The sequence below is a fragment of the Chiloscyllium plagiosum genome, unplaced genomic scaffold (assembly GCF_037043375.1).
Source record: "Chiloscyllium plagiosum isolate Xiang-an unplaced genomic scaffold, Cpla_swu_hap1 HiC_scaffold_14, whole genome shotgun sequence".
In the NCBI taxonomy this organism is placed as follows: domain Eukaryota; kingdom Metazoa; phylum Chordata; class Chondrichthyes; order Orectolobiformes; family Hemiscylliidae; genus Chiloscyllium; species Chiloscyllium plagiosum.
The window spans coordinates 54,847,438-54,872,366 of NW_028270152.1; the positions used below are offsets into that span (position 1 = coordinate 54,847,438).

The following is a 24,929-nucleotide window of genomic DNA, read 5'->3' on the forward strand; positions in this document are numbered from 1 at the left end:
ACTGATTGATCCTAGACTTTAGTTCAACAGATATATCACTATGCAGTCTATTTTGCTTCACTGCAGGATTAATAACTGAGCAGCGTCTTTGATGACTAACTTGTAAAGGCAAATTCTTAACATTATTTCAGTTTTATAAATGGTTCTTACCCAGCTGAAGTATTAAGACTGCATCCTCAATAGCTTTCAGAGCCAAGTGGAAATGTCTGTAAAAGGGATAACACAAAACTCTTCTGCAGAAGGACACAGCAACTTCTTGAATAGAATGGTAAGTCTGTTAAACAAAAATGAGATCATTCGTTTCAAAGAATAACTTATTTTATTTATTTTCATTCAAAAAGAAATCTGCCAGTGATTTTATTGCAGCCAAGGTAAATGCAAAAGATTCTTCTCGCAACAGCAGTTTATAACTGAGAATAATGAAACTACACAGGATATTAAGCACGGCACATTGGTTAGCACTGCTGCCTCACAGCACCAGGGACCCAGGTTTGACTCCATCCTCAGGTGACTGTGTGTGGAGTTTGCACATTTTCCCCATGTCTGTGTGGGGTTCCTCCGGGTGCTCTGGTTTCCTCCAAAGATGTGCAGGTTAGATGGACTGGCCGTGCTATATTGCCCCATAGTTTCCAGGGGTGTGCAGGCTATGTGGTTTAGCCATGGGAAATATAGAGTGATAGGGATAGGATAGGGGGGTGGGTAGGGTGGAATGCTCTTCGGAAGGTCGGTGTGGACTCGGTGGGCTGAATGGTTTGCTTCCACACTGTCGGGACTCTATGATTCTATTCTTTGAACAGAGCTCTGTAAACACCCAATATCAATTCATTCAAAGTTCAAACATGTGCACTGAAAAGTAACAACTCTGGGTTACACTGTTTGTTCCATCCAACAATTATTCAGATTCAGCGTTGCACATATGGAGGAGATTTCAACTTGGATGATGATCTTGGATTTGTTTGGAATTTTTGAACTCGTCACTTTACCCTGCGAAGATAATTATCACAGACTATGAACCTTCTCACTCAACCTATCCAGAAGCATTTTCAAACAACCATTTGTATTGTCAATACAAAGACTTAATCAAAGAGGTGGGACTAGGGGTGGGGTTGGTATACTCTTATTGAGAAAGGATGTATGCTTCGGCCTGTTCTTTTAGTGAAGGGTTACACTGCTGGCTTACAATGTAATGGATTGTGGGTTTGTATCAATTGCTCCCAACATTCATTCAATGAAGTTACAAACCACAATCATACTCCCATGAAGAAAAGACTCAATCAATAACAGTCCATTCTCCACAAACTTTTGAATTCAATAAATTCAGGGAACCACCTGCAGAGCACTAAACTTTCTAATAGAGTCGCAGAGTCACACAGCATGGGGATAGACTCTTCAGCCCAACCAGTCGATGCCAAAACTAATCCAAAAATAAACTAGCCCCACCTGCCAGCTTCTGGCCCATATCCCTCAAACCTTTCCTATTCATGTACATATCTATATGTCTTTTGAACATTGTAACTGTGCCCACATGTACCACTTCCTCAGGAAGCTCCTTCCACACACGAACCACTCTGTGTGAAACATTTGCCTCATGTCTTTTTTAAATCTTTCTCCTTTCACTTGAAATTATATACCTGCATCACGGGATCAGCCACCCGAGGGAAAAGACAGCTCCCATTAACTTTACCTGTACACCTTATGACTTTACAAACTTCCATACAAAACAGTAAGCCATGTGTCAATTTTCAAATTAGATGAAGCCTTTGATTTCATTTTGGGCATGTATAGTTTGGTGAGCCAGACTCAAGCAAACTCAAATTATCCAGTCTATCCCCAGTCCAAGTGTCATTGGTGATTTCAGCCGAAACAGCCATGACATTGAGCAGGGATTCCAATGCAATAAGAAAGAGAGTGAAAAATGAGACAGCTTATTGTTCATCAACTGCTGATTTGTTTTTCCTGAAAAGTGCAAAAATATCAACCATAAGAGAGAGAAGGGCATGACCATATTAATACCTATTTGCTCTCCTATCAAGAGTTCCACATTCATAACATTGTCTAACTTTACCCACCTCAGTTCATCTGCTGCTGAAATTCTCATTCAGACCTAATTTTATTGTTTGCTGCTAATATGTAGGTGTTGTTGGTGAGGCTGGTGTTTATTACCAATCCCCAACTTCCCTCAAGATGCTGGAGAGCTGCCATCCTGTACAGCTTCAGTTATTGAGGTGTAAGGACATCCACAGTGCATTTAGGATGTGTGACCAGCTGACAGTCAAGGATCAGTGATATATTTCCAAATCAGAATGGCTCAGAGGGGAACGTGCAGGTGGTGGTTTCCCCGAATATCTGCTGAGCTTGTCCTTAGGTAGTCATGAGATTACAGATTAGATTAGATTACTTACAGTGCGGAAACAGGCCCTTCAGCCCAACAAGCCCACACCAACCCTCTGAAGAGCAACCCACCCAGACCCATTCCCCTACATCTCACACTGCGGGCAATTTAGCATGACCAATTCACCTGACCTGCACATTTTTGGACTGTGGGAGGAAACTGGAGAATGTGCAAACTCCACACAGACAGTTGCCTGACGCGGGAATTGAACCCGGGTCTCTGCCGCTGTGAGGCAGCAGTACTTACCACTGTGCCACCGTGCCGCCCCAGTCATGGCTGAGAGTTTTAAAAGTGCACACAGAGGAACCTTGGTGAATTGATGTAGTGCATCTCGTGGATGGTATGCACTGCTCACTGTGTGGCAGTGGTGATGGTGGTGGTGAAGGTGAAGGGAGTGAATGTTGACGGTGTCAAATGTTGACGGTGTCAAATGTTGACGGTGTCAAATGTTGACGGTGTCAAATGTTGACGGTGTCAAATGTTGACGGTGTCAAATGTTGACGGTGTCGGGTATGGCGCCAAACAAGTTGTTGTGTTTTGAATGATTTGAGCTAGAGTATTGTTGGAGCCCCGTCCAACTAGCAAAGTGGAGACTATTCTATCTCAGAGCCAACGTGGCACTTGTTGCTGTTGGACGTGCGCCGGAGACAGAAAGCAAGCTGGGTGTTGCAGAATTCCTAGTCTCTGGCCTGCTCTGCCTGCAGTATTTTTATGGCTGTTCAGTTCAGCTTTTGATCAACTTCAACCCACTGGAGAAGTCAGAGTTAACGTTTTGGGTCTGGTGACTCTTTCTCAGAACGGAGGAAGGACCTGAAACGTGAACTCTGATTCCTCCTCACAGACTCTGCCAGACCTGCTGAGCTTTTCCAGCAACTTCTGTTTTGGCTTCCAGTTCTTTCGGTTTTTATCTATTAACCCACAGAATGTTGGTTGTAGGGGATTTGTTACTCTAGACCACACCAGTCTGATGCACATCAGGGCACCGACCCTTCCTTCATACTCAGTAAATTTCATCTCATTTATGGATAGCAGGAAATAACTAAAATGTAGGCTGACACAGTCAGAGAGTCTGGTAACAATCAGCAAGACAAAGGAAGACATGAAAACCTTGGACACACACCCGAGGAATATCATTGCCTTAAGATAAAGAGGAAAACACTGGAAAAACTAGTTTTTTTCTGGCAGAGAAAGGCCCACTGTGTAAACTTCAAAATATTCAAAGTGCTTAGCCCACCTAATTCAAAAGCTGAGCAAACAGGCAATTGAACAGGGGCTATAACTTTGCCTTTCATGGTTTTGAGAAATTCTCCCATATCAGCATCGTACACTAGATAACTGAAGCATTATCAATCTTCACTGACTCTCTAATGGCTTTTATCCAACAGCTAAAGAGGCATTTGCCATCTGTCACTCCAGTCAATCAATGACTCGTAGCAACTTGGTACCTATTTAGGCCCTTATATCCACAATTGCAGAGTTAATGTTCTAGAGAGATAAGCTTTGATGACTGAACATCTATTTCGTTGCTGGAGACAGCTGAGAGCTCTTAAATTGACTGATTTGCCCAAGACTATATAGGAGGCAACACAAATGGCATAAAAAGGCATTTCTCTTACATCCAGCCAACACAGTGTCCCACTCAGTTTCCGGATGTTCCACGAGGATTCAGTCTAGGGAAAAAAAAACAATTACATAAGTGAAGGCTCACTTTAAAGACATCATTAACAAAGTCATCATCGACTGGTACATTAACAGTAGAGTCATTTACTTTTATACCAGTTGTCAGATTGAGAGTGGCAGCAAGCTGCAGATAGACAGGCAGCACAGAAAGAACAACTATTTCATTCTGGAAGATTAATCCAGCTCAGAATGAGCAAAGTACCCTCTCTCTGCCCCCAAAACCTGTGGGAGGCCTATGTAGAGAATATAAATGGGTCAAAATAAACTCTCAGCCATGCAGCACATAAAAACGGCTCAAATGTGAAAAATACAATTAAGCGTCGTGCTTGGAATTGTAAGACATAGCTGCAATCAACTGCTTGAGTAAAGCACTGAAGTTGTCTTTACACAATGAAGAACTTAATTAAAACTGAAAATTAAAGGCAATAGAATTCTATAAAGAACTTGATAAACAAGTGGCTGGTAAACTGACTGGTCTTGTGTTTGATTCACTACGCAATGTTAATTACAGGTAACAGATATTAGAAAGTGACATTGCTCCCCAGGACTGATATTGTTCTCACTAACAAGCTCAAACATGTCCTTTTCTTTTAAAAAAGGAACTGTATGAATTTACAGGTGAACTTACATTGGTTTCTCCTTCAGTGATGCGGACTTCATAGGCATATGCAAGGATAATGTCAAGCAGGCAGAGGTAAGCATTGTGGCATGCTTTTTTATCCAGCAGGTAATTCTTATTGGTGAAGTTTCGCAAGTGTTCCTTTTCATCTTCAGAAAATTCAACTGAGGGCAAGAGAGGTTTCTGTTTTTTTTAAACACTTCTGAACCAGCTTTAAAAACATCTAAATGTTTTAGAAGGTACTTGTTTCAATTACATTTTAATGTAAAAAATGTTCAGTGAAGTTTCATCAACAACAACATATCCTTACATAGCACATACTAGATAATACAAATGTTCCAAGGTGCTTCAGAGGTATTCTGAAGCAAGATAGAGTACAAAGCTGTTTGAGGAGATATTAGCAGATTCTTTATTGAGGAGGAATTTGAGGTAGAGTGTCGGAGAAAGTTATACAAGAAACTGGAGAGTTGAGGGCATAGGCAGCTGAGGTACAGCCATCAATGGTGGAGTAATTAGAGTCAGGGATGCCCCAGAGATCAGAACTGGAGGAACGCACTTCTCTCAGAGGGGTGATTGTTGGGGGAGATTACAGAGTATGGAAGGAGCTGAAAGCAAGGATGAGAATGTCAAAATGAAGACTTCTTTCACTAGGAGTCAGAGCGGCCAGCATGTACTAGAGCAATGGGTGACCACTATTTAGAGAGGGCAGAGTATCCTATGAACAGGACCTCCAAGTAGTGCACAAAACTAAAAGAAAATGGACGCCTATCCACAGGTGGCAGTGCAGGGTGTAGCAGCCTATCCCAGTGTCACTCACTATCCAGACCCTAAATCCCTCAACCTCCCACTCCTAGCCTCAGTTCCCCTCCTCCGTATGGGGGTGCAGTCTCTGTGTTAAATCATCCACCCCTCATCAGCAGGGTATGTACCATATAATTAATAGATGATCAGGAGCACACAACTCAAAGGGGTGGTGACAGTTGGTTCCACAGGTCAAAAGGTGACTGGATTTGCTTTTTCAGAAAATGGATTTGCAAAGTTATGTGGAAAAGACTGGTGTGTGGGGATAAGTTCAACAGCTTTCAGGCAGCTGACATAGGCATGATAGATCAAATGGCTTCCTTCTGAGCTGTAGGTTTCTATGTCCTTTCTTGAAGAAAAGACAAAATGAATCTTAGCTCACCTTAGTGAATTGCAAAGATAGGATAATGTTCAGTCAGTGCCACATTTAAGATATAAAAATCACATTTGGAAAACGTAAATGCAGAAAAATCACTGAAGTGGTTGACAATCATCCATTTATCTGCCTCTCAATTAAAACATTGAAATTACCTTTCAAAATTCTATTGTATGTCTGGAATGGTGCCTTCAGACAGGAAGATGGCAAATGTGACCCGACAATTAAGAAAGGTGGGAAAGAGAGAAAGCAGGGAAATACCTACCTGTTAGCCTAATGTCAACTATAGTGAACATATGAGAATCTAGAATGAAGGATGTGATAATACAACATTTAGAAAATAATGGCAGGACTAGGCAGAGTCAACATGATTCATGAAAATCATTTATGAAATTATAACTAGAAAACATATGAGACAGAACCAGTGCATGTTAAGTACTTAGATTAGGAGAATGTTTTTGATAAGCTACCATACATGGAGTTAGTAAACAAACATAGTACATGGGACTGAAGAAAGGTATTGGCATGAACTGTTTAACAGGTTGAAAACAATACAGGAATTGTTTCAGACTGGCAAATTACTGGGATATCACAAGGATCAGTACTGAAGCCCAACTATACACAAACTATATCAATGATCTGGAATTGGGATCAAATGTAATTATCCCTAGTTTGGGGATGACACAAACCTTCGTGGGAGTCGTGAGGATGATACAAAGATGATTCAAAGAGATTTCGAGAGGCCAAGTGAGGGGGCAAAAATTTGGTAGACAGAATACAACGTGGAGAAATGTGAGGTTATCCACATTATTAGAAAAAGCGATGAGACGCTGCCAAGAGTTCATGAGTGGACGCTCAGTCACACAGTACATTCAAGACTGAAATCAATATTTATACATATCAAAAATATAAACAATACAAGGAAAGGGCAGGAATATCAAGTTAAAATTGAAGACCATCCACAATCTAACTGAATGGGCTGTATTGATAGCCCTTATTTCTTATTAAGCAAGCCAACAAAAATACCAGTTAGAACAGACTAAAAGATGTGCTACTCAAAGTCAAGGAAAAGCTTGATAACCAACAAGATAACAGACCGAAAAGTCTCAGAAGCAGTGCAGTATGCACAATTGCAAGCGAGAACAGCAAACAATGTTGTCAGAAACTAAAAACATACTCTTCTCAAACATGAGAAACCACGCCTATAAATAGCACAAAGTCACCACATTAAACCATGCTGAAAGAGTCACAGGACTGACCCATGTTTTACTTCGAGTGACTACTGCACCCTGCTGTAAAATGCAGGTTTCCAGGTTGCAACTTTGTATTTTTAGGATCTTGTTGCAGATTACTGATGTTTAAAGAGAAGACCTCAATAACTGAACAGAGCAACACCATAAGATTTCACATTTTTATACAAAACAAACTTTATTGTATCTATGAAGAAAATGTTAAGCAGAAACCACATAATCTTAAAGCTATAGTTTATGAAGACTTGTATTAAAAATGCAGTCCCACTATTTACTCTTCTTGCCCCTCAACCTCCAAAATTATTATTCCATTAAACACTACAAGAACCTTAAAGGTTTATTCACTCCTTCTGGGACCAACTCAAAGATGTGGGACAGTCCTCTGGAATATACTAGAATTCTCCTTCGTATTTCAGCTTTCACCAAACTACACAATTTACAGGGGAACCTAAAATGACCCACAATTTTCCTGATATTCCTCTCAACTGCGTACTGTTCAATTCCATTGTGGATTAAACTGTTTTCTTGTTTTGGGGGTTTTAACAATCAGGAACACCCTTGTTCTTAGTGATCCTCAATGCTCCTACAACTTCTATATAGATGCTGGTCCACTGCAGATTTCACGATCCTGTCAGATGGCATTTTTTTCAAAGCTGGCTGATTGCATGCTTCAGAGAACAAATACACACACACACACACACACACACTAAACAAAGGAACAGTCAAACTCCTACAGTACATTTCTATGACTGCACAGCATGCATTCAATGCTCTCAAAAAGAAAAGTAAACCAATTATTTTACCCCTAACAACTGATTCTGCAAGAACAATTTATATTGCTGATGGAATTTACAGTTGAATTTCTGCTCTTATCAAGCAACTCAAAGGATATAGAGGAACCTTGATTAACTGAACGTGATGAGCGGGCAGTATTTCATTCGGTAATTGATTATCCGGTTAATTGATTCAATGCCTCTCCTCTGGAGCTCAGAGTTTTCTGAAGTTTCCTTTTTTCCTTGCTCTGCCTGCCTTGCTCCCTCTCCCTGTCTCAAGGTTTGTTTCTGAGCAGACACACACTTGTGTGTAAGGGAGCTGCAGCATTGCTGAAGCCTCCTACGGTTTTCCACCCACCCCACCCAAAATCAGTTCAATGGGATTGAAACAGTGAGGACTTGCTAAGTCCACTCCCCATTCAGGAGACTAGGCAGCAGCACAACGTGCACGTGGGATTGGGGATTCCAGAATTCAGGGGCACAGTCTGAGGATTGGGTCAGACCACCCACGACAGATATTAGGAAGTGCTTCAATACACAAAGAGCGGTAGAGTTTAGGAACCATCTTCCACAAATGGCACTGGATGCAGGATTAGTTGCTGAGTTTAAATCGGAGATAAATTCATTTTTGTTAGGCAAAGATAGTAAGAGATTTAGGCCAAAGGCAGCTATATGTAGTTCGGCCACAGATCAGCCATGATCTCACTGAATGATGGAACAGGCCTGAGGGGCCTGTTCCTAGGAACTCCCTTGTAGACCTACAATCCCAACTTCTATGTGTCTTGGAACTACATGCATAACTTCCACCTTTTCCTTTACATGTCTGTGGGATGCGGGCATCGCTAGAAAGGTCAACATTTGCTGCCCCGGAGAAAGTGCCAATGAGGTGCTTTCTTGAACTGCTGTAATGCTTACAGTGGGAGTCCAAACAGTGCTGGTAAGGAGCCAGTTCCAGTTTTTGATCCACCGACAGAGGGGTAATGATAATATAAATGATTTAGGATCGGGAGTGGCTTGCAGAGAGTGGCATTCTTACTCATCCATTGTTGTTATCCTTCTAGTTGGTATAGATTGCAGATTCATAAAGTGCTGTTAAAGGAGTTTTATAGCACAGTATTTTGTGATATAGAGAGGGTGAACAGTAGAGGGATGACAGGAGGCAAGTTACTTGCTATTGAATGACAAAGGAAGACGAGGAGGAGTGTGAGGCAGCCACTTGAGAGAGCGCAACTGTTGTTAGAGTCTAGCCCCATTCCCAGAAGTACAGCACCTGGTGATAGGCAATACTTGCAGCATTCTCTCTCCTCTAAAAACAGAACAACTGGAAGTGCTTCCAATGAGATGAACAGGGAGGCATGATGGCATAGTGGTTAGCACTGCTGCCTCACAGCACCAGGGTCCCAGGTTTGATTCCAGCCTCGGGCGACTGTCTGTGTGGAGTTTGCACATTCTCCCAGTGTCTGCGTGGGTTTCCTCCGGATGCTCCAGTTTCTTCCCACAGTCCAAAAATGATTAGATTCCCTACAGTGTGGAAACAGGTCCTTTGGCCCAACAATTCCACACCGACCCTCCAAAGAGTAACCCACCCAGACCCATTTCCCTCTGACAAATACACCTAACACTACGGGCAATTTAACATGGCCAATTCACCTGACCTGTACTGTCTAGGATTATTGATAATGAAACTTCAGGTCTGGTTTGCAGAAGGGTCACAGAACCTGAAATATTAAATTCTGCTTTCTCTATACAGATGCTGCCAGACCTACTGAGTTTTTCCAGCAATTTCTGCTTTTGTCGCAAATAAGCAACTAGGTCAATCTATTTGGAACCATGACAGTAAGACAGTTTGAATCAAAGAACAAATGACTGGAGAGCTCCTGCAGGATTAATTGAAGTTTATTTGTATTGAGAGGTTTTACAACGGGGATAGAGAAAATACTGAAATATGTTGACTTTAGAATAATCAAAGACTGATTTTTAGCTTAGAAAACTCCAGGGACAGGAAAGCTTTTTGATTCAGTTCAAAGGAGACACGACTGAAATCCGATAGGAGAATGGTTTCTCAAAGAGAAATAAATTTGTTGAGAGAAGTTAAGGGAATAAGTTACCTCAACCTAAGGGTTGCAGTTTATGAAAAGATGTAGACCAGGAGTCTTCTGGTGGAACTCTGCAGATTAAGAGACTGAAAAGTCAAAGCTCTCAGCTGAGAGAGTGACCAAGAGAAAAAAGGTCTCACAGCTCACAGGACTGGAACTGTGAAGAGAAGTGTCGCAGGCTGAGGGGTGACCTTATACAGGTTTACAAAATCATGAGGGGCATGGATAAGATAAATAGACAAAGTCTTTTCCCTGGGGTCGAGGAGTCCAGAACTAGAGAGCATAGGTTTAGGGTGAGAGGAGAAAGATATAAAAGAGAGACCTAAGGGGCAACCTTTTCACGCAGAGGGTGGTACATGCATGGAATGAGCTGCCAGAGGAAGTGGTGGAGGCTGGTACAGTTGCAACATTTAAGAGGCATTTGGATAGGTATATGAATAGGAAGGGTTTGGAGGGATATAGGCAAGGTGCTGGCAGGTGGGACTAGATTGGGTTGGGATATCTGGTCGGCATAGATGGGTTGGATCAAAGGGTCTGTTTCCATGTTGTACATCTCTATGACTCTAAGAGGTCAACCTGCAAATTTAATTAGGAAAGGAAAATGTCTCTGGATTTTGATCAACAGTAAAACGAAGTGATGGTACTGGGTCGTTTGTTTGGCTAAGTTTTTGAAATCTCCAAATTTAAAATATTTAGATAGCTTGATTGGTTTTATTTTACTTTAAAACATTTCTCTTGTGTAATAGATGCTGTTTTATTATTGAAACCAAATATGCAGCGTTATTCATTTATGCTTCAGTGAAAGAATTCTATGTTTAAAACAAAACGACCTATCAAGCCAGATTTCATTCTGGGATCAGAATTATCCAACAGCAACAGCAGCTGGGATCAGGAATGCCGATCTTGAAGGTCTGCCCACCTCTCACAGTATCTGTTTTTCTCTATCATCTTGTCCTTCTTCCTCCTTTAACTCAAGCAAAAAAAAAAAGACCACCTGCAAGCTCCCCTCCAAGCCACCCATCATCCTGACTTGGAAACATATCACCGTTCTTTCACTGTCGCTGGGTCAAAAATCATTGAATTCCTTCTGTGTGGCTATGTATAGCATATGGACTGCAGCGCTTGAAGACGACAGCTCACCACCACCTTCTCAAGGGCAACTAGGGATGGGCAATAAATGCTGGCCAGCCAGTGATGCCCACATCCCACAAGTGAATAAAAATAACTCTCCCGCCTCTTCAGTTCTGAAAGAAACTTTTTTTCTCCCTCCACAGATGCTGCCAGATGTGCTGAATTTCACCAGCATTGGCTTTAATTCTGAGTGGCTTTGACGTTCTTTTTAAAGTTTCCGTCACATCCTTGAATATATTATATAAACCTTTGCATTTTGACTTCTTTATTTGGTCCATGATTTGGAGGTGCTGGTGTTGGACAGTGTACCAAGTTAAAATTCTCACAACACCAAGCTATAGGCCAACAGGCTTATTTGGAAGCACTAGCTTTCGGAGCGTTGCTCCTTCGTCAACCACCTGATGATGGAGCAGTGCTCCGAAAGCTAGTGCTTCCAAATAAACCTGTTGGACTATAGCCCAGTGTTGTGTGATTTTTAACTTATTTGGTCCAGGATTAATTATCAATGCTGCAAGCAATAGTCACATTTTAAAATTTAAAATTTAGTCCATCAATACAATCCTTTTTTTCCTCCACTTAAGGACCTACCATCTCCTGGTTAAATATTCCTTTACCTAATACTCAATGGGACAACTTTCCCTTTCACCTGCACCAAAGTTCTCTTTCATTTCACTCTATTCATTTTTGTAAACAAATGATTTTGCCTTATATTTATCCCTCTAGTTATATTAGATTGCATTCAATTGCGATAACAATGGCCCAATACAAAGTTTTAAGAATACTTAACTCACTTTGTTACTCAGAGACAAGTCAAAGAGAGCTATTTTGCTTGTTGCAAGAGAACACAGTTCAGATTCCTCAGTCACGTCCTGATCACTTTCTAAAAGCCCCCACCGTTTCACATTATCATTAAAACATATTCAAAACATTTTTTTTGTGGAAATAATTGTGGGAAGCATGGTGGCTCAGTTGTTAGCATTGCTGCCTCACAGCACCAGGGACGCGGGTTCAATTCGAGCCTTGGGTGACCGTCTGGGTGGAATTTGCACATTCTCCCCATGTCTGTGTGGGTTTTTTCTGGGTGCTCCAGTTTCCTTCCACAGTCCAAAGATGTGCAGATCAGGTGAATTGGCCATGCTCAATTGCCCATAGTGTTAGGTACATTAGTCAGGGGTAAATATGGGGAATGGGTCTAGGTGGCTTACTCTTCGGAGGGTCGGTGTGGACTTGTTGGGCCGAATGCCCTGTTTCCACACTGTAGGGAATCTAATCTAATCTAAATAAGAGAATTAAAGGAAGGAAAGTTAGTCAATTTTATTACAGCCCATCAAAATCATTATTTAATTTCTATCACTAAAGTATTCAATCACGAATTAAATATCCAATCTGACTATTACTTTTGGGATCCAGTTCAATGTTAATCTCTCTTGACATGATGAGGAGTTTCCTGACATCTAGTCTGAATTTTCTTTTTAACTAACCCCCAAAAACCTGCTTCCGTAATCATATTAGAAATAATGGTGGATCATCATTTTAACGCTAAAGAGTTGCTTATTCCATAATGTACTTGATCAGGTGTTTATGACAGTGCCCATTCTTTGGCTGTTGTGCACAAGTTCACAGCTATGTCATCACTTCAATTATAGCATTTTAATGCAAACTGTTCCAGAAGCTCAGGGTTTCCGCTGTTCCACTCCTCCTGCTTGCTTGTACAGAGCTAACAAAGCAAATTTTCATAAATCCTTGCCATTTCAAATCAAACAGACAAAAATATACATGAGAGATTCGCATTTCAGTCTAAACTTGCAAAGCAGGGGATAAATGCATCAATTTTGTTGAGCTCAAATTGTTTTACATCATAAGCAATGTTTCATCAATTCGATGCCTTTTGATTAGTCTAGTAATTACAGACACCATAAATCTCTCAGTGGTAAAACAACCCAGGTACAAGGCTCTCCAGTTTAAAATCATTTGTTCAGATCTCACGTACTCAGTCACACCACAGCTACTGAAAAAATTAAGCACATATAATTCTTTTTTCCTAGAGAACCCATGAATCTAAATCAGATATAATTCTATTAAATGTAAGGCACAATTTCTCATGAAGACTTAGTTAATTGGAGAATGCTAATTACCCATAGTTCTAATGCAATTACCATTCTATCATGTACCGTTGCTATCGGTTGCCTTCAAGTATCTAAGCTAGAATCGGATTTGTCAGATTTATCTCTACTATTCCAATGGGCTCCTGGCCACTCTCCTTTCTTGCAACCTTTTAAAACTTCAACTCACTGCAAACTATGGCATCTAGATCAGAGTCAGAAACGTGTACAATATGAATGGATCTGGAAATAAACAGAACCTCCCACTGCACTTCACAATCCATCATGTTGTGCAGCACTATCACTGTGCTAAATGGCACAGACTTTGAACGGATCCAGAAACTCAAGACTGAGCATCCATAAGGTACAGTGGGCCATCAACAGCAGTAGAACTGTACTCCAATATAATTTGCAACCCCATGGCCCAGCATATCATTCACTCACCCATTACCGTCGAGCCAGGGTATCAACCTTGGTTTAAATGGAAAATGCACCAGGCATACCTAAAAAATAAGGTCTCAACCTGGTGAAGTGACCAAACAGGGGACTACTTGCGTGGCAAATAGCATATGCAGCAAATGATAGAGCTACTCAATCCTACAACCACCGGGTCAAATCTAAGTTCTGCAGTCCAGGCACTTCAGTCGTGAATGGTGGTGAACAATTCAAAACTCATTGGAGGAGGCACCACCACAGAAGATCCTCACCCTCAAATGATGGGCTCGCATATCACTGCAAAAGCGAAGGCTGCAGCAATCTTCGGACAGAACTGCCAAGAGGTTGCACCATCTCAGCGTATTCCAGGGATCCCCAGAATTACAGAGAACAGTCTTCAGCCTATTCAATTCACTCCACATGATATCAAACAGTTGGAAGCACTGGATACTCCAGAGGCTGTGGCCCCAACATTCCAGCAACTGTACTGAAGACTTGTGCTGCAGAACTTGCCACTCCCCAAGCCAAACTCTTCCAGTATAGTTCCAACACTGGTATCTATTCAACAATGTGGAAAATTGCCCAGGTATGAAAAAATGTAGATCACATCCTAACCAGTCAGTCAATTATTGCCCCATCAGACTTCTCTCAATCATTAGTAAAGTGATGGAAAGTATCATCAACAGTGCTGTTAAGCAGTACCTGCTCAGCACTAACCTGTTCAGTGACGTCTAGTTTGGATTCCGCCAGGGCCACTCGGTTCCTGACCTCATTACAGCCTTACCTCAAACACGGGCAAAAGACCTGAATTGCAGAGGTGAGGTGAGAGCCACAGTGCATTTCATAGAATGTGGCATCAAGGAGCCCTAGCAAAACTGAAGTGAATGGGCATCATGGAGCAAACTCTTTGCTGGTTTGAGTTATACCCTGCACACAGTGGCTAGCACTGCAATCTCAGAGTGCCAGGGAGCCGGGTTCGATTTCAGCCCAGGGCAACTGTGTGTGTGTGTGGAGTTCCACATTCTCCCCGTGTCTGCACGGGTTTCCTCCGGGTGCTCTGGTTTCCTCTCACAATCCAAAGACGTTCAGGTTAGGTGAACTGGCCATGCTAAATTGTCCCTAGTATTCATTGATGTGTAGGTTAGGTGCATTAGTCAGGGGTGAATGTAGAGTGATGGGGAATGGGTCTTGGAGGATCACTCTTCAGAGGGTCAGTGTGGGCTTATTGAGCCAAAAGGGCCTATTTCCACACTGTAGGGATTCTATGATATAGAACGATGGTTATGACTGTTGGAGATCAGTTTATGTGGTCCAAGACATCTCTACAGGAGGTCCTCTGGGTACTGTTATAGACCCAATCATCTTCAGGTGCTTCATCAATAACCTTCCCTGTATTGTAAGGTCAGAAGCAGGGATTTTTACCAATGATCGCACAGTATTCAGCACCATTTACAACTCTTCAGATACTAAAGCAATCCATGTTCAAATGCAAAAAATCTGGACAATATTCCAGTTTGGGCTGAGAAGTGGAAAGTAACATTCGTGTGACATAAATGCCATTGCTCGGAGTACTGTGGTGAGTAACACACTTCCTGACTCCCCACAGCCTGTCCATCATCGACAAGATGCAAGTCAGAAGTGTGATGGAATACACCCTACCTACCTAAATGGATGCAGCTCCAGTAACATTCAAGAAGCCTGACACCATCCAAGACAAAGCAGCCTACTTGTTTGGCAGCATATCCACAAATGTTCAGTCTCTCCACCACTGAAATTCAGTAGCAACAGTGTATACAGACTTGGAAATATATTGCTGTTTCTTGGGTTAAACTCCAGGAATTCCCTCCCTTTTGGCATTGTGGGTATATCTAAAGCATCCAGATGCAGAGGTTCAAGAAGGCAGCTCACCACCACCTTCTGAAGGGCAATTAGGAACTGGCAATAAAATTGGACCACATCCCAAAAGTGAAGTCAAAGAAAAACATTAAAAGTCTACTGCCTGGGAGAAACCTAAAGCCACTTAAAGTACAGGGCTTCTGAATGTGAAGTTACAACAGTTGAAGAGTATTGGGAAGAAAAAAAAGCCCCATAGTCAAAACACAAATATCAGCAAAGTTATCTGCACTCCATTTTTCTTCCATTTGACTCCTGGACAGATTCATTCTTGGGAAGTGCAAGTTGCTGGCAAGGCCATAATTATTGAACATGCTGAATTATTCTGGAGCAGCTTTAGGTCGTTTGAGGCAGTAAAGATCAAACATTACAGTGAATGACACTGCATCAAATGCAGGGCTTACCCATTAAAGAAAACAGGTTAGTGAACCAGAGATTTTAATTAGTTAGCTGCCATTTTCATGATTAAGTTAAGTGGATTGGCCATGCTAAACTGCCCATATTATCCAGGAATGTGGATTAGCTATGGGAAACGTAGGGTAACAGGGATACAGTAGGAGGGTGGGATGCTCTTTAGAGTGTCGGTCTGGATTTGATGGGCCGAATGACCTGATTTATGCTGTCACCTGATGAACCACCTGATGAAGGAGCAGTGCTCCAAAAGCTAGTGCTTCCAATTAAACCTGTTGGACTATAACCTGGTGTTGTGTGATTTTTAACTCTACAATAATAAGGCGAGCCAGCTAACTTCTCCCACAGTTTGCTCAAAGGTACTACTTTTAAATAAGAAATCAGAGACTAATGATTGGTGACGCAGTTTCTCAGTGTCCCCTGAAAACGACGTGAAAAAAAGTACCTGGAGAAGGTTGAAGATCAGCAAGACCTGGGAAACAACAGGATCATTTCAGTGAACGGAGGGGACAAGGGCTATTAAACTGTCTGCCTAGTTTTCCTTTTACCTTCATACATAACACCAATGTTTATTCACGTTTGTGTATGTGTTTCAGGGGAGTTTTATAACAGGCCTAGAGTTTTAACCTAGAATCACGTGGCAATAGTTTGTAATTCTTGTAGCGAGAATCTATTTTAAGAAATAGCAATTCTTGTCAAGTAGAGAAAACTGGTCTACACCAACACATAAATTGGGAACTTGTACATACTAAAATGAAAGATTATATAAAAGTTTCAGTAATTTATTGTTACATGTATTTATGAAAATACAGTAAATTGTGTACAAGTTGCTATGAGCTGGCACCATTTCATGACGACTCCAGGAAGGAGTAACAGGGCTCTCTTTCTAGTGCTCCACCCCAGTGAGGTGCGACAATACCACTACGACAGGAATCCATTTAGAAGTATCCATGCAAAAGTATCAAGTCTTTGTACTGAGTCTACAGGGGCAGATCTGCTCAGTCAAAGGAAGCACGTCAGGCTCAGGCCTGACAGATCGTGTGCATTTCCCTCAGACATCCAGCAGAAACAGTCCTTTGAAATGACTTAGACAACATTTGGTCTCCAGCAGGCAGCAACTGTGAAGGATAACTGTGCTCTGAAAAGGCTGCAGTTTATTCAGATCTTAAACAATTTACTCAGAGTAATGCATGTCAGCTCAAGCACTTAAACCTTCACCAGCTGCTGCATGCCTGTCGAATTATTTCAAGATACCGTAGCTCAGAACATTAACAAAGAAATATGAGATTCTTCCCTGGTTCACCAGCAATGAAGTGAAGGCGGCAGACATCCTTAAGATTCTGCTGCAGTGGAATGTCATCTCTTTTGCAGCAGTGAATTCAATTTACTGAACCCAGCCATGTTTACTCCACTCACATACTCAACCAAAAAAAATCAGCTTCTTTTAAAAAAAAAGCAGACCTAATACACACATTGAACAGTTAGTTCAGCCACAACAGCCTGTGCTTTGTAAACGGCTGCTGAATGGAACCCCAACTTGTACAATGCTGAGTTTAACATCAAGACCAATTCTTGCAAATTCATGACAGCTTAAAAAAATAAAGCCATCACCATTCATTTGCACAACAATAAACACAGCCATCAAGATGCATTACACAAGCCACTTTGTTCACCTTTCTCCCCCCACCTCCTCCCCCCAACCCCCCCCCCCCCCCCCCGCCCCCACCACCACCAAAACAAACTTACAGGCATCTATGTGAATAACTTCCATGAGTTGCAAACAGAATTTGGTTAAGTGCCTTGGGACTATTTGTTACAATTATACGGCGGCATGGTGGCTCAGTGGTTAGCACTGCTGCTGCACAGCGCCAGGGACCGGAGTTCGATTCCAGCCTTGGGCAACTGTCTGCATGGAGTTTGTACATTCTCCCTGTGTCTGTGTGGGTTTCCTCCGGGTGCTCCAATTTCCTCCCACAATCCAAAGGTGTGCAGGTTAGGTGAATTGGCCATGCTAAATTGCCTATAGCATTCAGGGATGTACAGGTTAGGTGTATTAGTCAGGGGTAAATATAGGGTAGGGGAAATGGGTTTGGGTGGTTTACTCTTTGGAGGGTCGGTGTGGACTTGTTGGGCCTGTTTCCACACTGTAGGGGTTCTATGATTTTATACATAGTGCCTTCAACACAAGCTGTTGTTGATTTATTACTGCGTGGACTTCTAAATGAGCAAAAAGGAGTGCAGTTTTGTCCAGTTCACAAATTTTGCTTCTTTAAAAACCCTCAATTTATATGTGCAACTTACTTTTCAGAATTGCAGTTATGTTTGAAGTTATATGCTTAGAGAAAGAAGTAACTTTAATAGATTGCTAGCCACTGTCATCAAATAACTATCTAAATGTAAAGCCAAAATGCCAGTAACTTGCAATGATGTGGACAAACATGCCAATGCTAAACTGCTCTTCACCCCACCGATGTTATTATTGAAAAAATAAAATCCCAGAATGAAATCTGACTTGATTGATCATAATTTGTTCCTTTGAAAATTTTCACTGAAAGATTAGCATACGAGGCTGAAAACTTAGTTTTAACGATAAGAAAGAAGTTTATGACACAAAGTAAATAAAATAAATTAGTATGTACAGTTGAAGAGCTGAAAGATTTAAAAGCACTTGGCTGAACAAAATTCCATCAACTCCCCATACCCACCATCATATTACCGTTACTCAAAAATCCAGGGAAATTCGTTCCTATCACATCTGTAGGTTTACCTTAACTGCTTCTTTTTAATTCTGGTCTATGAGCTGTGAGGCCTTTTCCACAATCAAAATTAAGAGCTTAGATTTTGAGTCTTCCAGTACTCTTCAGAGTTGTAACCAAATACGCCTGGTTTTGAAGTTTCACAAACTATATGGTTCCACTGGGGGAACATTTTCCTTTATAACTCTGAAAAATCTCCAGTTTCTAAAAGAGACTACACTTGCATCTGGCTTGATAGATCAAATTTTGTTTGTTTATTAACTTAACATGGCATTCTTTTACTGAAACACAAACTCAAGGCCTCAAGTTTGGTTTTAAAAACAAAGAAAAAAAAAACTAGCCTAGTTAGGTTTCTTTAAACTTGCCCAAAGCTTTTGAATTAAAAAGATCCTCAATTCAGCTAAAGATTTGAAGATTTCTCTCTCCAGCCGTAATCCCTCAGTGTAAAGAAAGTTCCATTAACGTCTCCAGGAGGTATGCAGTTGTTTAAATCTAATGATTTGGGGGGGGGGGGGGGGGGGGGAAATCAGCGTAATCAATTTTTAAACCCATTTACAAAAATAAGCGAGAAATCATATGCCACTAGTTTAAAATCAAAATTCTCAAAAGGTTTTCTCTTATGTCTTTCATTATGAAATGTCTAACATATGTTCATTTGTATCTATTTCACTCACCATTTTGCAAAGTGTTAATAAAAGATTTTGTGATGAATGCTTTAAAATACAAAACAGATTGATTTGTGACCTTTGGAGAGGGTGCAGAGGAGGTTCACTAGGATGTTGCCTGGTATGGAGGGTGCTAGCTAGCTACGAGGACAGATTGAATGGATTAGGATTACTTTCATTGGAAAGATAGAGGTTGAGGGGTGATCTGATTGAGACTTACAAAATCATGAGAGGTGTTGGCAGGATTGATAGCAAGAAGCTTTTCCCTGTTCCCCCCCCCCCCCCCAGAGTGGAAGGCTTCATTACTAGGGGTCACTAGTTCAAAGTGAGAGAGGAAAAGTTTAGGGGAGATATGTGTGGAAGGTTCTTCACATGGAGGGTGGTGCGTGCCTGGAACACGTTGCCAGTGGAAGTGTAGGGATGGGAACATTTGCACCATTAAAGATGTATTTAGACAGATACATGAATGAGCAGGGAGAAAAGGGATACAGATCCTTAGAAAAGAGGCAGCAGATTTAGATAAAGGATCTGGATCGGCGCAGGCTTGGAAGGCCAAAGGACCTGTTCCTGTGCTATAATTTTCTTTGTTCTGCGTTAATCCTAGTTGATATTCCACTCTCCAACTCTTAAGTAATTTAAATCCTTTCACAGGGATAAAACAGCGGATGTTACTACAATAATGCAACTTATTTTTTCTGCAATCATCACAGCCTATTTAAGAGATTTTCTTGGAAGGAGAGATTCAATAATTAGAGAAATAAATCAGCAGTACATATGTAACAGATTGCTTACTTCAAAACCATCTGTTGTATAATGTTGTAAGCCATTTCACAAGGAAGGTTACAGCCTAGGGCTTGAAATGATCACTTTGCTCAGGAGCATTTCTATTAAGAGTAATTAATTACAATTTGACGTGCCAAGATTTTGAAACTAATGATGCAATTTTGATGGATATAATTTTGAGATTGATCAATATGCTTAACTGGGTGCTGCAACAAATTGTTTCGAGTGACATTTGTAACTGAATGCTTTTGATGTGGGTTTACACATATTTAGAGTGAGCTTACTCCATAATTTCTGACCTATTGTTTGGATGCTAATCGAGTTGAACCTCTACCAGAGCAAATGTTGTGTCATACAAAAGGAAGTAAATAAATAGTGGGCGGCATGGTGGCTCAGTGGTTAGCACTGATGCCTCACAGCACCAGGGTCCCAGGTTCGATTCCAGTCTTAGGCGACACTGTGTGTGAAGTTTGCACATTCTCCCCATGTCTGCTGGGGTTTGCTCTGGGTGCTCCGGTTTCCTCCCGCAATCCAAAGATGTGCAGGTTAGGTGAATTGGCCATGCTAAATTGTCCATAGTGTTCAGGGATGTATAGGTTCGGTGCATTAGTCAGGGGTAAAGGTAGAGTAACAGGGTGGGAGAATGGGTCTGGGTGGGCTACTCTTTGGAGGATCAATGTGGACTTGTTTGGCCTATAGGGATTTTATGATTATCAAGACATAGTGATCAGTTTGTCAGTTAGATGACAGTAATCATCGTCCACTCACTCACCAAATCGACTTTCTGTCTCCTCCATCGAATGTTGTTCACTCCGGGTTTTCTTTGCTTCTTTTCTCTTCTGCATGCCTGCCCACCAAGGTTTATACTTCAGCAAATCCTGAATGGCGTCATCCTCAAACAAGTCAGCACTGAAGGTCAAAGACAGTCACAGCATCTTAACAGTATTTCTTTACCAGCAAACCCAACCTGACTAAAGAATTAAAACATTTGGTACACTTTTTCCCCCCCTCAACTCAAGATTCTGTTATTTATTTGTCACAAGATTATTTTAGTACAATTAACTTACTAAACCCATTAGGAAAATTTGATTTTAAAAACAATGCCTACATTCTCCACTCCCTTCAGACAGGAAGCTGGCTCAGTGGTTCGCACTGCTGCCTCACAGCGCCAGGGACCCCAGTTCGATTCCACTAGTGGGTGACTGCTTTTGTGGAGTTTACACATTCTTACCGTGTCTGCATGGGTTTCCTCCGGGTGCTCCCCTTCCCTTCCACAGTCCAAAGATGTGCAGGTTAGGTGGATTAGCCATGCTAAATTGTCCAGTGTCCAGGAATATGAAGGAAAGGTGAATTAGCTATGGGAAAATGCAGGGTTATATGGATAGAGTGGGATGCTCTTTGGAATGTCAGTCTGGACCCAGTCTGCTTCCACATTGTAGGGATTGTATATGACGATTTTGTAAACAATGCACAGAAATATATTTAAGTTAAAAGAGTCAAAGCATTTTTATACAAATGGGTTTCAAGTTACACAATCTCATTTGACAATTTTTTTTTAAAATTAGATTGCCTACAGTGTGGAAACAGGCCCTTCGGCCCAACAAGTCCACACCGACGCTCCGAAGAGCAATCCACCCTCCTACATTCAGCCCTGACTATTACACCAAACACAATGGGCAATTTAGCATGGCCAATTCACCTAACCTGCACATCTTTGGACTGTGGGAGGAAACTGGAGCATCTGGAGAAAACCCACGCAGACACGGGGAGAATGTGCAAACACCACACAGACAGCTGCCCCAGATGGGAATTGAACCCGGGTCCCTGGCGCTGTGAAGCAGCAGTGCTAACCACTGAGCCATCATGCCGTCATGTTGGTCATTAAGACATAACTCAAGAGTAACAGGGGAATTTTCAGGGTACAGTTTAACAGTCCTTTGTAGGCTAAGGGGTAACGTTTTCAAGCAGAGGGTGGTATGTGTATGAAATGAACCACCAGAAGAAGTGGTGGAAGCTGGCAAAATTACAATATTTACAATTGCATCTGGATGGGTATATGAATCGGAAGGATTTGGAGGGATATGGCCAAAATGCTGGTAAACGGAACTAGATTAAACTTAAGGTATCTGGCCAGCATGTACAAGTTGGACCGAAGGGTTATGGATAGGGTGAATTGTCAAGGCCTCCCCAGGGTAGGGGAGTTTTGGACTCCCCAGGGTAGGGGAGTCCAAAACAAGAGGATACAGGTTTAAGGTGAGAGGGAAAAGATTTAAAAAGGGACCTCAGGGGAAAATTTGTTTCCATGCTGTACATCTGCATGGCACTACGACAGTAAATTAACAAGATATCAGTTTCATGGAACTTCAACATTTTGTCAACACATGATTGAGCTTTCTAGACTTGAGAATAAAAAAAACTGTGGGTGGTTTTTCTATACTCTTGTTTTGTGATTTAAACAGAGGGTTGGATTGCTGTGCAATCCATTACCTGGGTGACTACTAAAGTAAACTCCACAGAATATCTTCTTAATGAAAGACTTTATACAGCCATCTATTCTCAATGAGCAAGTCTGATAAATGGTTACAATAAAATGAATACATTTTTGTGACTACCTAATCCTAAACAACTCTGTATTGTTCACTTCTCTAAGAGAAGCAGGAATGTGCTTCAGAAAAGTTTTACAGTGCAGAATTGTGCCATAATTAGTCTTACTTTTTAAAAAACAAATTATACCTCATGTGTGCAGGGCAGATCCAGGCTAACACTCTTGGGTAGTCAGAAGTTCTGCAGACATGAGGTTCCAAAGAAAAAGTGCGGTTTGCTGATGGCACCAGCTGACCTGGTCAGTATTCATGGTCGTATGATTCTGTTGTATACCTAGGTTATTTTATCCTGTCTTAAACTCTGATTGAACCCAATGTATACACCCATTCTGGTTGCAGTTGATCCTGACTGAAAAAGGTGAAAATCACAACAAGTCTCCAGAGAGAACAGAAGATCCTTGTTTTTTTTTTAAAAAAAAGTTTGGACAACTAAATTTGTTTCCAAGTATTTTACAGCTGCTTGGCATCTCAGAGTCCAGAGATCACTAGGAGAACTAGCGTAAAGGAATATTCACTATTGAGACCGTACATTCGGATAACCCTCAGGGCAGCCAGAACGCATGCATGTTTTCACACAAATCTACACAAGGGCTGTAACATTAAGAGTACAATAATAAGAGGGAGAAAAAGTACTTGAGAAAGTGAGCAATATACGAAGTACGGAGAGGGCAGAGACAACATATAAAAATACAATTTTAAATCAAGGTACGTTTCAAGACAGGGACAGAAGTCGTCGAAAAAGAAAAAAAAAGGACAGACAGAAAGTATGTAAAAAGAGAGTGCATGTGCGAAGAGAGAGAGACTAGAAAAGTGAAGTTGGTTCTACATGACAACTTTAAAATCAGCCATGGTTTAAATGCTTTAACAATAAAATTGCAGCTCTCGGTTTAAGCTCACAATTTTCACTTACAGATAATGATCAGAATCAAACTTGGCCTCTTCAGCAGCTAACCGTTTCTGCCGACGTTCAACCATTGTGGTGCTGTCTGGTTCCTTCAGGTCAATCACATCAGTGAGTTCATCCTGGTGATGACAAACCCAAATTAAGCTTGGCAATACGGTAATCAAACAACATGTTGCTCATTTGTTCATCATTCCACAATGAAGCACCATTAAATAAAACCTTAATATTATCATTGGCTCCATATTGGGAACATTACTAGCACCACATGAAGACCGGGTCAGATAGCAACCATGGCAGATTAATTGCACTACACTGCAACCTCCCAGATTTATTTGTACCAAGTTGACAAATTATAAACAAGTACCTCTTCATCAAAGGAGATCATTTCTTAGCAACACATACTGCAAACATTAGCTGAATAGACTACACTTGAACATTACTGAAGGCACTTGACCTCCAGAAAATGTCTCAGTTCTGTGACAAGATTATTTTGTTCTATGAAACTCTGAAGCAGCCTGGGCAATACTAACAGAATGCATAAGAATCCTGCAGCAGAGTCCATTTTATTACCGCAGCAAATAGTACAAGAAAAGTATGTTTCCAGGTCAATTAGTCAGCATGCAATCCACATCAGTATTTCTGATGTCAGCCAGCATTCCATTTTTGCAAAAATGATGCTTTTGCAACTCAGGTGGATGCCCTCATTTTGCACAAAAAGATGGACACAACAAGATGAGTAATCATTTGCACTGGTTCAGACTGATTGACTACAGAGATCACCGCATGTAGTGCTAGACTTCAAGAGGGCTTGCAGCCATTGTATATTCAGAGAAAGCTGTACCCACTGCAGGTTAACATGCTACCCACAGCAATGGCTAATATTTTGTCATGCTAGAATAAAATGTCACCATTTTACTGTAAAAAGTAGGTGCAAGGGGTTGACTCTTCCTGGTTCTCCTTGATTGACTGTAACAGGTTACTTTTATTTGAAAAGGTTATACGTACTTAGTTGTTTGGACACAGGATTGTAAAAGGATAAACCAAACAGGCATTCTTCCTTTTGGCCAAGTACGAGACTACTCATATTTAGACTTAAACTGATCCAAGTAGTAGAACACATTCCATCTTCTACACAGTCCAACTATACACACAAACACAGATTAGAGAGGACGGGAGGATGAACCAAATCGGAGTCCACAGAACTGAAAGAAAGTCACAGTTCAGCTGCAGGCAGAAACCTTACTTTCAGTGCCGAGGTG

General features: G+C 41.3%; 1 protein-coding gene across 2 annotated transcripts in view; it reads right to left on the reverse strand.

Annotated features, from left to right (window-relative positions):
- Window positions 1–24,929, reverse strand: part of shq1 (SHQ1, H/ACA ribonucleoprotein assembly factor) — a 141,110-nt gene that overhangs the window by 67,327 nt on the left and 48,854 nt on the right. For both annotated transcript variants that reach the window (XM_087994454.1, XM_043708353.2), the window contains 5 exons: window positions 23,677–23,789; window positions 20,936–21,072; window positions 4,701–4,855; window positions 4,009–4,062; window positions 151–274 (listed from right to left, as the gene is read on the reverse strand). In XM_087994454.1, coding sequence (XP_087850580.1) covers window positions 151–274; window positions 4,009–4,062; window positions 4,701–4,855; window positions 20,936–21,072; window positions 23,677–23,789 — 583 coding nt within the window. The remainder of the gene's footprint in view (window positions 1–150; window positions 275–4,008; window positions 4,063–4,700; window positions 4,856–20,935; window positions 21,073–23,676; window positions 23,790–24,929) is intronic.